This window comes from Rhinolophus sinicus, chromosome 12, assembly GCF_057876585.1.
Source record: "Rhinolophus sinicus isolate RSI-liver-muscle chromosome 12, RSI-T2T, whole genome shotgun sequence".
Lineage (NCBI taxonomy): Eukaryota > Metazoa > Chordata > Mammalia > Chiroptera > Rhinolophidae > Rhinolophus > Rhinolophus sinicus.
The window spans coordinates 18,217,495-18,231,367 of NC_142512.1; the positions used below are offsets into that span (position 1 = coordinate 18,217,495).

The following is a 13,873-nucleotide window of genomic DNA, read 5'->3' on the forward strand; positions in this document are numbered from 1 at the left end:
CCACTTATAAGTTTGATTTTCAAAGAATGCTAATGTCAAATCATGTTAATTGATAATAGTAAAAATGGCCATCATTCTAAAATAGTTACTGTGTACTGGTCATTACTCTGCTAAGTGCTTTTCACAGATTATCTCGTAGCAGCGCTATGATGTAGGCACCAGTCTTCCCATTTTACAGCTGAAGAAACAGTGCTCAGCTTGTGCTGTCACATAACTAAGTAAGGAGACAATCAGGCAGGGATTGGAATGGAGGCACGCTTGTCCTCTATGCTTCTCATGTATGAAAAGGCAGTGTCTTGGGTGGGAATATACACTGCGTGTCATATACTGTACGTGTGTTGGATACCTCTGTGCATATGCCACTGTGTTGCATATTCTACACAGCTATTTACGTGTGGTCTCCTAGGAAATTCAAATGGGTGTTTGGTATTGACTGGCTGCCATAGAACTTGTACAGCATAGCGAACCTTACTAATTGGCTTTACTTTTTTCCACCCCTCAGTCTTAATTTTAAAGACCCTGAAGCAGTCAGAGCTCTGACTTGTACTCTCCTAAAGGAAGATTTTGGACTTTCTATTGATATTCCATTGGAGAGACTAATTCCCACAGTTCCCTTGAGACTCAACTATATTCATTGGGTAGAAGATCTGATTGGTCATCAGGACTCTGACAAAAGTACTCTCCGAAGAGGAATTGACATAGGTATATGTTTTTAAATTCTTTTTTTAGGGGGCTAAACATAAGTTTCACACACTTTGCAATGTCAAATTCTTTTGTAAAATTCTCTTCTGGGTATTTGCTGTGTGAAAGAAGCTGGCTACAGGTATTATTTGCTACACCTGGGCTTTTCTGTTATTGATTTCTCTTGAGAAGGGATTGTCAGCACCAAACAGGGAGCAAAGGGGTGAGAGAGGCAGAACAAAAGTGAGGCTCTTGTTTTCTTAGCTTTTCAGATCACCATGTTGCTGTCCGTATCTACTGGGTATCATTTTTACTCTGAATTATTTGGTGGTAGTCATGTAGTGCCCATATTGGGATTTTGTAGGGATGGCTATTTAATAAAAGATCATGTGGGCCTGAATACTTTCAGTGACCTCTTAGATGATTATTCATAGAGGGTATTTAATCCAAAATTAAAGGGAGGGGAAAAAAGTCATTGAGTTAAAAATAAGATGTCCTCTTAATTGTAAACTACAATAGAGAAGATGGTCCCATTTGATTCATTTAAGAGAGTAAGTGGATATACAGAAGGAAATGAAGCCAGCGTATGTTTTGCAAATTATAAATGTTTGTTATAGCCAATGTTTTCATTTGATACGGTTTAATTTTTAATTTTAATCCTGTGGCCTTTACCAGTCTTTTGTGAGAAAAATTGAATTAAAAACTCTGTGACCCTATTTCTAAATAAAGTATAGTTAATAGGAAACACAATTTCCTATTAGTAGTAAAAGTTTAACTTTAACATGTACATGTATTTTCAGTCCTCTGCATACAGGACCTTTTCAGCAGCATTTATCGACCGCTCCTTTCTCCTTTATGCACCCTTTTCCATTGGCTTCCATGACACCAGACTCTTCTGGTTTTGCTCTTTCATTTCTAGTCATTCTTCCTCCTCCGGGCTCACTTTCCTGTATCTGGCCATTAGCTATTGCAGATCCTTAGAGGTCAGTCTTTAGCCCTTTTCTTATTCAGCACCCTACTGCTAGGCAATTTGATCCACATGTATGACTTTATTTTCCACTTCCATACAAATAACCTACAAATTTATATATTTCTCCAACTCAGCTTACTTTTCTTGAGCTCTAGTCCCATATATATGTGAAACTTGAACATCTCAAAAACATCTCAGACTTTGCCATGTCCAAAACCAGACTCATGTTCTTTCTTCCTAACCTTGGTCCTCTTCCTTTGTTCCTTATTTCAGTGACTCCACCACAATCCACCCTGTCATCCTTGATATTTACTTCTCGTTCTCACTGAGAATGTCTATCACCTTTTCCTGTTGATTTTCTCTCTTAAATATTTCTTAAATTCTCTACTTCTCTTCATCTCCACTGCCACCTTCCCAGTCACCATTCTCTCTCCTGGACTGGAAAACAGCTTCTCAACTACTCTCTTCTCACCCACTCTGTTGCCTCTCCATTCCATTCTCCAGAAAGTTGTCTCAACCCATATCTGATCATATCTTTAACACTTTCATAGCTTCCCATTATAAGCACCCAAAACCTTGACTTGGCCTGTGAGGATTTCTATCGTCTGATCCCTGCCCTCTTCCCTAGGCCTTGCTAAGCCTCATCTTATGTGCTTGTCTTCCTTGTTTTCTGCACTTTTCTTTAGTTCTGCTGTTAAGGCACCATGACCCCTGGGCCTTTGTACATATTGTTTCCTCTGTGTAGAACTTCCCCACCTTCACCTTATTCGCATTAATATTGTAGTTGTTTACTCAAGCTTTATTTTCTCAGGAAAGCCTTCTCTGACCTTTTAACATAAGACAAGTTCCTTGATTATGAGCTTTAGAAAACCATGTTTCTTCCTTTGTGGCTTTCTTTTCTTTTTTCTTTTCTTTTTTTTTTTTTTTTTTAGTTTCTAACTATATATTCACTTGTCTGATTGATTAATGTCTTTGTCTACCACTAGATTGCAAAGTACAGAGCCTGTTACTTTTTTTTTCCAATTTTTTACTGGGAAACAGCCATGGTCATTGGTTACATATTGCTTTCATGCTACAATGGCATAGTTAACTCTTTTAAGGAGGGAGCAACTCACAGTGGCCCATGTGGGGATCGAACCGGCAACCTTGGTGTTATCAGCACCATGATCTAACCAACTGATCTAACCGGTCACCCCAAGCCTGTTACTTTTTTACTTACCATAATATCCAAAGGCCTAGCAAAATTTCTGGTACATAGTAGGTATCTAATAAATACTTTCTTGAATGTTGCCAGGTAAATACATCATTCTTTCAACATTCAAAATTGCAAACACTCCGTATGACCTAAGCATTATGTAAAAATAAAGGGGTTCAACAGAAACTTCAGCCCTTTCATGTTCATGGCAGAAGATTGGCTGATGGGATATACAGAAAACTTAAAAAGCTTGAGAGCCTATTTGGTACTAATTTATTTTAATTATGCCCCAAACCTTCTAAAATAACACTTGGGGATATAGGAGGTTAATGGATTTTAGTTCTTTGTAAGGGCACTGGTGCTAAAATCACATTCATTCTAATTAGTGTTTTATAGAAATTCTTCCCCCAGACTCCATCAGTTTGCTCTAATTCTATGATTATACACGTTCCAATTTTATTTATCATTAAAAGGATTATTATCCATTTAAAAATATCATTCGGCTTTCTGAGGGGATTGGGATGTTAGAATGCAAGTCTTTTGGTCTTAAGAATTGAGAAACTTGATTTTTTTGGCGGAAAACAGAATCTTATCTGCGTTTATTACCTTGGAGTTACCTGATCGTTGGGCAACTAGAGGAAAGCGTATTTTTTTTCTTTTTTCTTTTAAATTACATTGAAATATGAAGAGAGAGGCAGTTATGTGAAAATCAAGGGCCTGAGATCTGGTCTGGAATTTTTTCCCTACGGAGCTGAAATTGCTACTTAAATTTCCTTTTTCTGAATGACGGTGGTTTACCAGAATGGCTGGCAGGGGCTAAGTAACTGTGGCCTCTGGCAGGAGCCACCCCGTTCCTCCACCACCCTCACACATCCCCGGGGAGGTGTTTGTCCAGTAGCATCAGGGCCCGGGTGCTATTAGGTAAGCATGATAGAAAGTGTAGCAATCTCTGTGACTGTCAAAGAGTTTAAATGTTCTGGCCATCAGTTGTCACGTCTTTTACTAGCCTGTTCAGAATACTGCATGAGGAAGCAGTTAGATGAGTCTGGGTTTCCTCTGGGTTAGAAGAAAGCAGACCTGGAGTGGCTGGTATGGGCTGACTTCTGTAGGCCTTTGGGAGAAACTGGCTTTTCTTCTCTTGAATATGCTTTTTAAGATCTTATTGACCAAGATTAGTCAATGATCGTAAAAGCAATATTTATGGTTAATATGTAGTTCAGTCCATGGTGAGGGGTTCTACATACAAGTTTAGGACCAAACCCTAGTTGTCAAAGAGTAGTTTTTGCCTGGAACATTTGCTTCTTAATCCTTGAAACTATGGTGGGTCAAGCCAACGGTTGATGTTTTACATCTGGATCAAATGTCTTTCCATGTCTCTACATCTAAGAAATGAATTCTCTCTTTAGTTTAAAAAAATCTTATTTCTGGTTTCCTTCAAGTAACAGCTTACGGATATATTGGGAATTGGGTGGTTTTTATTATATTTTTATAATATAAAAATTTTGTACCTTGTGTATTTTTTTTTGCTTTTGGAGACTGGATGCATATTGATCTACTTTACAATATCACTGTTGTGTTTTAACAAATATCATAAAGCAAAATTGTTTTGACAATTTTCAGTTAATCAGTCATGTATTATCCCTTGATCACCAGTCAATTATGCATACTTCATTTTATATACAACATACAAAAAAAGAGGACAGCAAGATTTATATCCTCTAGGAAGTTTGAATCTAATTAGGAGGTAAGACTAAAACATATGAAAAGACTAGAGAACACAGAAGCCACAGTATGTATATAATCGGGTACCAGCTTGTGATTTAAATTGTTAAAGCGATAAGAATTCTAAGAGAAGAATGGTGTTTTTGCTTATTATTCTCACCTCTCCCTTAGGTGTGTGCAATATGTTTTGAATTTTCATTTTACTAGGTACTGGGGCCTCCTGCATCTATCCTTTACTTGGAAGTACCTTAAATGGCTGGTATTTCCTTGCAACAGAAGTAGACGATATGTGCTTCAACTATGCAAAGAAAAATGTGGAACAGAATAACTTATCTGATCTTATAAAAGGTTAGCTCTACAGAATTAATATCCCTTTCAAGCTTTGCTTATTAACCTGTCTTTCTAATTTAACACATCTCATTATCTTTTGCTTTAATATACAAACTTGGGTAATTTTTTAAAAAATCTGGTACATTGTAATTGAGTTTGCTGTTTTGTTATCAGAATTAATTCAGAAAGAAATAGAGTAAATAAGAGTTGATCCATGGATTCTGTATTTGTGAAATTGCCTACTTGGGGTTATTGATTTTTAACCCCCAGATCAGTCCTCGTGGCACTTTTGTGGTCATCCACAGACACATGCAGTCAGCCACCATGCATGTTCCCAGCTGAAGATGAACAAGCCAGCACCCTGCCTTCTTGTTTCAGCTTTTATGCTGTAAACAAGTGTCCTTTTCATGGTCTATTTAGTGCCTTTTGTGGTTTTTTTTTGCACTTTTGTGCCTTTTCTTGGTGATTTTGCTGTTTCAAATGGTCCCTAAACATAGTGCTTAAGTGCTATCTTCTGTTCCTAAGTACGGGAAGGCTGTGATGTGCCTTACAGAGAAAATGCGTGTGTTAGATAAACTTCATTCAGACCTGAGTTAGAGTATTGTTGACCGTGAGTTCGATGTTAATGAATCAGCAATGTATATTAAATAAGGTGTCTTTAAACAGAAACACATATAAAATAAGTTTATGTATTGATTGGTTGATGAAAATGTTGGACCAGAGGCTCACAGTTACCTAGCCCTGTATTTCTCCTTGGAGCCAGTGGTTCAGTATTCAGTAATTCCGTGATTGAGATGACTTTATAGAACATAAGTAAATATATGTTCAAGTACTGCAAATAATGAGAATCAACTCTATATGAAGTAACCTAGTCACTTTTAAAAGGAAGAAAACCCTACTTACTGTTGTTGATTAAACTTTACCACCTTTTTTATTTCAGTACTTGGAATTGTGCTACAAATAATCAAATCCCCTTAATGATCAGTTACTATGTATTTTTATGCTTATTTTATATATAAATGGCTGGGGTTTTTTAAATTATTAAAGAGACTTCATATTTCTTTATGGAAGAAATAGGCTTTTCTTACTAGTGTCAAGCATATCATTATAAGGAGAGATACTAAAATTGTTAATGCGGTGTTTTGTTTTTTTTTAGTTATCATTCCTGTATTACAAATTACTCAAAAATCTAGCAGCTTTAAACAATAAACATTTATTATCTAATAGTTTCAGTGGGTCAGGAATTTGAGCATGGCCTAGCTGGGTGGTGCTGGGTCAGTCTTTCATAAGGTTGCCATCATCTGAAGAATTGACTGGGGGTAAAGATGTGCTTCCCAGATAGCTCCCCTAAGTGCCTATTGGCGGGAAGCCTTAATTTATTGCCATGTGAATCTGTTCTCAGGGTTACTTGACCGTCCTTTACAGCATGGCAGCTGGCTTCTCCTAGAGCAAGTAATTCAAGAGATACGACAAGGAGGAAGCCATATTGCTTCTTATGACCTAGCCTCCGAAGTTATACCCTGTCACATTCGTCACATTCTATCCTATAAAGCAGTCAGTGAGTGCAGCCTGTACTTAAAGAGAGGGACATTAAACTCCACTTTTTGAGGGGACTAGTGTCAAAGAATTTAGACATATTTGAAAACTACCACAGCATTAATACTAGTTAACAATTCTATTTTTTCTCCTAGTGGTAAAAGTACCACAGAAGACGCTACTGATGGATGCTCTTAAAGAAGAATCTGAGATAATCTATGACTTTTGCATGTGCAACCCTCCCTTTTTTGCCAATCAGTTGGAAGCCAAGGTAAAATATCTTCTGCTTTAAAGTAAATTAAAGAATATTTACTTAATTTCACATTGTTTGCAAAAATAAGAGCAAAGAGCAGCTTTTATATTGGAAGCTGTATGAGTTAGGATGCTTTTGGTATCAAGCACCTGAAAACCCAATTCAGATTAACTTAACCAGAAAGTTTATTGGCTTACGTATCTGAGAAATCCAGCAATAGTGTAGACTTCAGGAACAATTTGATCAAGGAGTTCATAGTAGTTCAAAGCTGAGGCTGCTTTTTTTTTTTTTTTCCAGGTTTCTCTTGGCTCTGACCTGGCCCTTGGTTGTTTTTGTTCTCAGGCTGGTTTACATGTGCCAGAGTAATATTTGGGGAGGGGGAGAGGGTGAGGAGAGCGCTCTTTTCTTCCTCAAACCATTAAATATTTGGGTTTCCTCTGATTGGACCAACTTAGGTCACAGTCTACTTCTGCATTGGGCTTATTGGCTTAGGGAGGAAGGTCACTGTTTTTACTGCCATCTATCATTTGATAGTAAACAAATGTCCGATTTAGTCTTTCCAACTTCAAATGAAAAATATATTTGCTTATAAATATGGAAAGAAATATACATTGGATAAAAACAATGAACCTATTAAAAAACTCATTAAAATAAAATATTGATTTAACCCAGGTTTTCCTTTGTGTAGGTAATTCCCTATTAATAGAAAGTGAGTAATATTAATCAGAGGGAAGTGGGGTGTGTACCATGTTTCCCCGAAAATAAGACCTAGCCGGACCATCAGCCTAACGCGTCTTTTGGAGCAAAAATTATTATAAGACCCGGTCTTATTTTAATATAAGACCGGGTCTTATATTATATAACATAACATAACAATACCGGGTCTTATATTAATTTTTGCTCCAAAAGACGCATTAGAGCTGATGGTCCGGCTAGGTCTTATTTTCGGGGAAACATGGTATGCTTAAAGCTTTGAAAGAATAAATTGTTTTTAGAATCCCTCAGATACCCTAAATGTACCATTTGTATATCTCATAACAAAATTAATTCCAGATGGATTAAATTTTTTTGAGGGGGGAGGAGAGAGTGGGACAGAAATTTATTAGTAATACCAACATTCTAGATTGGAACATAAAGTGAAGCAAGATTTAAGAAATCTAAATTTTAGCCTTCAATGCAGATAAATTGTAAGAACTAAAACAGTCACATCTTGGAGTGTTTTTTTTCCTTTTCTTTTGTGCAATGTTGAGATACAACATACAAAAGTACACATGCCATAAGTATAAACTGGATTTTCCAAAGTGAACACTCCTGTGGAGCCAGCATCCAGATGAAGAAATACAATATTACTAGCATTAGAACTAAATATCTTTTTATAACAGCTTTATTGAGATATAATTCACATACCATACAATTCATCCACTTAAAAGGTGGAATTATTTTTAGTATATTCACAGAGTTGTGCAGCCACCACCACAATTTTAGACATTTTCCTCACCTGCCCGCCTCCCCAAGAAAAAACAGCCCATACCCACATACCTATGAGCAGTTACTCTTAATTTCTCTATAGTCCCGTTAGTCCTAGGGAACCACGAATCTACTTTCTGCTTCTATGGGTTTGCCTGTTTTGGACATTTCATATAAATGGAATCCTATAATACATGTTCTATTGTGACTGACTTCTTTCACTAAGTATAGTGTATTTTCAAGGTTCATCCATATTGTACCATCTTATCAGTACTTCGTTTCTTTTTATTTCCAAATAATTTTCTATTATATGGAAATAGTTACATTTTACTTATCCATTCATTAGTTGATGGACATTTGGGTTGTTTTCACTTTTTAGCTATTATGAAGATGTTGCTGTGAGCATTCAAGTGTTTGGACCTGTTCTCACTTCTTTTATTTATTTATTTTTTTAAAACTTTTTTTTTTTTAAGATTTTATTGGGGAAGGGGAACAGGACTTTTTTCCAAGTCAAGTTGTTGTCCTTTCAGTCTTAGTTGTGGAGAGCGCAGCTCTGCTCCAGGTCCAGTTGCCGTTGCTAGTTGCTAGTTGCAGGGGGCGCAGACCACCATCCCTCGCGGGACTTGAGGAATTGAACCGGCAACCTTGTGGTTGAGAGCATGCGCTCCAACCAACTGAGCCATCCCGGAGCTCAGCGGCAGCTCAGCTCAAGGTGTCGTGTTCAATCTTAGTTGCAGGGGGCACTGCCCACCATCCTTTGCAGGACTCAGTGGAGTTGAACTGGCAACCTTGTGGTTGAGAGCCCACTGGCCCATGTGGGAATCGAACCGGCAGCCTTCGGAATTAGGAGCATGGAGCTCTAACCGACTGAGCCACCAGGCCGGCCCCCTCACTTCTTTTAATGTATACTTTCGAGTGGAGTTACTGGGTCATATGATAACTCAGTGTTCAGTTAAGGGACTGCCAGACTGTTTTCCAAAGTGGCTGTACCATTTGTCCTTCCTCCACCAGCAGTGTATTCATATGAAGTTTCCAGTTTCTCCACATCCTTGTCAACACCTGTTATTACCTGTCGTCCTGGTTATAGCCATCCTAGTGGGTAGGAAGTGGTATCTCTCTGTAGGTTTGATATGCATTTCTCTGATGGCTAATGATGTGAAAATCTTTTCATGTGCTTATTGGCCATTTGCATATCTTCTTTGGAGAAATGCCTATTCAGATCCTTTGCCCATTTAAAAATTGGGTTATTTTTCTTTTTATCATTGTTGTAAGAATCTTTTGTGTATTCTAGAAACAAGTCCCTTATTAGATATATTATTTGCAAACATTTTCTCTCATTCTCTGGGTTGTCTTTTCATGTTCTTGATGGTATCCTTTGTAACTCAAAAGTTTTTTTGTTTTGTTTTTTTTTTAATTAAATTTATTGGGGTGACAATTGTTAGTAAAATTACATAGATTTCAGGTGTACAATTCTGTATTACATCATCTATAAATCCCATTGTGTGTTCATCACCCAGAGTCAGTTCTCCTTCCATCACCATATATTCGATCCCCCTTACCCTCATCTCCCACCCCCCACCCCCCACCCCCCTTACCCTCTGGCAACCACCAAACCATTGTCTGTGTCTATGAGTTTCTGTTTCTCATTTGTCTTGTTCTTTTGTTGCTTTTGGTTTATATACCACATATCAGTGAAATCAGATGGTTCTCTGCTTTTTCTGTCTGACTTATTTCGCTCAGCATTACACTCTCAAGATCCATCCATGTTGTCACAAATGTTCCTATATCATCTTTTCTTACCACCGAATAGTATTCCATTGTGTATATATACTACAACTTCTTCATCCATTCATCTATCGAAGGATATTTTGGTTGTTTCCATGTCTTGGCCACCGTAAACAAAGCTGCAATGAACATTGAAGCACACGTGTCTTTATCTCTAAATGTTTTCAGATTTTTGGGGTAGATACCCAGGAGAGGGATTGCTGGGTCATATGACAATTCTATTCGTAATTTTTTGAGGAACCTCCACACTGCCTTTCATAACGGCTGCACCAGTCTGCATTCCCACCAACAGTGTATGAGGGTTCCTTTTTCTCCACAGCCTCTCCAACATTTGTTACTATTTGTCTTGTTGATGATCGCCATTCTGGAGTGAGGTGATATCTCATTGTGGTTTTGATTTGTATTTCTCTGATGATTAGTGATGTTGAGCATTTTTTCATATGTCTATTTGCCATTTGTATGTCCTCTTTGGAGAAATGTCTCTTCAAGTCCTCTGCCCATTTTTCAATTGGGTTGTTTGTTTTTTGTTGTTGAGAGTAACTCAAAAGTTTTTAATTTTGAGGCAGTCTGATTTATTTGTTCTTTTGTTGCTTATGCTTTTGGTGTCATATTTAGGAAACTATTGTCTAATCTAAGGTCATGAGAATTTACTCCTATGTTTTCTTCTAAGAGTTTTATAGTTTTAGCTTTTATATTTAGATCTTGATCCATTTGAGTTATTTTTTTCATATGGTGTGAGTTAAGACTGGATTAAATATTTAAATTAAAAAGTAAAACCATGAAAGTACTAGAAGAAAACATAAGTAAATAATTATATAAATCTTTGGGTGGAATATTTTCTGTGCATGATACCAAGACAAAACATAAAGAAAAAGTTTCAGAATTGGCTACTATAAAAAGGTAAAATTTTTGTATGTTTTACCACAAACACACTTGGAAGGTAAAAGACTCTGGGAAGGCAGTTGTTTAAAATGTAATATTGCAATGATTATGTGATTTTTAAATCCTAAATCTAGCATTACGTCTAAGCATTCTTATTTAGAACTAAACTATAGTGGAAGACTTGGTCTTCAGGTCTAAAAATTTTTCACCAGGGTTTTTTGTTGTTGTTCAGGGAGTAAATTCTCGAAATCCTCGAAGACCTCCACCTAGTTCTGTCAATACAGGTGGTATCACAGAGATCATGGCAGAAGGAGGTGAATTAGAGTTTGTTAAAAGGATCATCCATGACAGTTTACAACTTAAAAAAAGATTGAGGTAAGTTGATTATTACAGTATGGGAGTATTTTCCCTCTATGTGATTCTCAAAGAAACCATGTCACTTACAGTAAATGTAACCATGGTGGTCTAAAGAATAAACCTATAAAAACTGAAAAGGTAGCAGATCCTACAGTCTGCAAAGACCCTGTTTCTGAGGATGCTCTCATGCCTTTAATTTATTTGTGTTTCCTGTAATCATCTATACTACATGGAAAGAAAGGAGGAAAATACCATATGATCGTATTGCTTTCCTTTCGGTACTGTGATGGAACAATACTGATTCAAATATGGCTTTTGATTAGAAAACAGATGGGTTCAGATCTGTCCCATGAACCAGAATAAATTTGTTGCCTAGTCCTTGAAGCAATTTATGTTCTTGGAATCGGTATCCCAAACAGTGACAGATGTGAGGACATTGAGCTGTCAAGAACTTAATGAAGGGAAACTGAGATCACTAACCAGTGCCAGAGGAGAGTTAAGTCTGTTCTTTTTTAAAAGCTAATTATTTTGGACAACACACCTGTCATTAAGCAGCATAAGGTACTCAAAAAGAGCTATTTGTCTTGCTTGACTTCTCACCCTGCCAAGTGTTGTTGAAATGATGGATAATGCAGTAGTTCAAACTAAAAGGGCTTTCCACTGTATGATTTAGCTTTGGGACATAAAGAAGATTTTTAAAAAGTGTGCTAAAATACACATAACAAAATGTACCATCTTAACCATTTTTAAAGTGTACTGTTCAGTAATGTTAAGTACATTCACATTGTTGTGCAGCTAATCTCCAGAATTGTTTCTCCTTGGAAAAGTAAAATTCTGTATCCATTAAACAACATCCCATTCCCCTTTCCTCCCAACTCCTGGCAACCACCATTCTACTTTTTGTCTCAAAGAATTGGACTATTGTAGGTACCGTATGTAAGTGGAATCATAATAGTTTTTGTACTTTTGTGACTAGCTTCTTTCACTTAGCATCCTCTCCTCAGTGTTCATCTAGTTATAGTGTGTGTCCGAATTTCCTTTTTAAGGCTGATATGGTATGTGTACACCACATTTTGTTTATCCCATTCATCTGTTGATGGACACTTGGGTGGCTTCCACCTTTTGGCTACTGTGGATAATGTTGCTACAAACACAGGTGTGCAAATATCTCCTAAGACCCTGCTTTCAATTCTTTTGGACATATTTCCAGAAGTGGCATTGCTGAATAGGGAAGACTCTTTTTTTCTTTTGGATTTATAGGTGTTTAAAGCTGCTGCTTTTAGAAAAAGGCCAATTCTGAAATCAATAAATATTCTGATTTGTTAAGTGTGAATTTATTTAAATATTTGTGGAAAGCAACTGGATTGTTGGATGGTGTGTCTTAGAAAATTTACACATCGTTGAAGCCAAAAGATTACTAAATTTTTGCTTTAAATTGATTCCTTCAAAGATACATTAAGGTATGAAGAAGAGTGAGACTTAAATTACAGTGAGAACTGAGAAGAGTCTGCGTAAGTAAAATGAACTTAAAAAAGGTAGCAGAGCCTGGAACTCGTGACAAGAGGTAACCCGGGCCGTGTGACCATTTCAGTATCTGTCAGCTTTTGAGGGGACTGAAACTAAACCAGGAAAATGGGGAAGGTTGTTTTCAGGAGGCATTTAATCAGTACATTTCTATTATTTCCAAAGTCCCATTTGAACTACAAAAATATGTTGTAAAGGAACATCATTCTGAGGGAGAGAAATTGATCAATATGTTCCAAGTCTGCCTGCACCTGGCTCTGTGGCAGCCCCCAAACTGAATGAAAGGCATACGTTTGCTAGGAAGGATAAATTGCTAGAGCCTGTCTTATTTCTTGAGAGTTGACTATTTTGAGGTTGGTGTCACCTTACCTACCCAGTTGTGATGTATTAAAAACAGGCTTCAGTAGTCTTGTCTGCTGTGTTAGGACTCAAGCAAGTTGAGAGGGACCATAAAAGGAAGGGAAGAAATGAAGTGATTTTTATTGAAACTAAAATAGAGCTTGTGTTTTGAAAGAGTATTACTTGTAGACATTGTTTACAATTTCTCATTGTGCCATGACAGCTTTCATTTGTACATATTACCTGTTCAAGTCTTCCTGCATATTTGTATAGTTGACATAATATTTACTCCACTGTGTAATTCTCAAATTTTAGCATGCTTTGGAAACTGCATATTTTGAAGCTCCAAAAAATAATGCATTAAAAACAAGTATTTTAATCCATCTGCTTCTTATCCCTCTAGACTTTTTTCTTGTTCCTGAAGAAGTGCAGCAGCTAAGCAAGATTTGTAACATTATAGGGAAAAAAATAAGTGCAGTTTGTTAGACTGATTTCAGTGATGGCACTCAGATGCCTCACCAGTAGCAACTGCAGTTTTGTATCTTAAGGAATTTTGCAGCTGGGAGGTCTTGGCGGGATGGTTATACAGCCTCTTAGTCGTGCAGATTAGAGACTTGGGACCCCGATCTCCTGGTTCTGGCCCAGTGCTCTTTCCACCACCCCGTGCAGCCTCTGCAGCCCAGCCTGCAATTGGCCTTCTCATTGGACAACCTTTTTTTTTTTTCACTTGAGCTGTAATTGACGTATAACATTAGACAGCCATTCTATCACTGATGAAACTTTGCAAGTGCTTCTCATCCTTACCTTTCACTTTTTGTGCCTGTGACTTGAG

At 37.2% G+C, this 13,873-nt stretch overlaps 1 protein-coding gene across 1 annotated transcript in view; it reads left to right on the top strand.

Annotated features, from left to right (window-relative positions):
* The window catches only part of METTL16 (methyltransferase 16, RNA N6-adenosine), a 70,502-nt gene that overhangs the window by 27,402 nt on the left and 29,227 nt on the right, over positions 1-13,873 (top strand). Inside the window, exons 3-6 of the mRNA XM_019755521.3 lie at positions 503-702; positions 4,776-4,916; positions 6,590-6,705; positions 11,054-11,196. Coding sequence (XP_019611080.3) covers positions 503-702; positions 4,776-4,916; positions 6,590-6,705; positions 11,054-11,196 — 600 coding nt within the window. The remainder of the gene's footprint in view (positions 1-502; positions 703-4,775; positions 4,917-6,589; positions 6,706-11,053; positions 11,197-13,873) is intronic.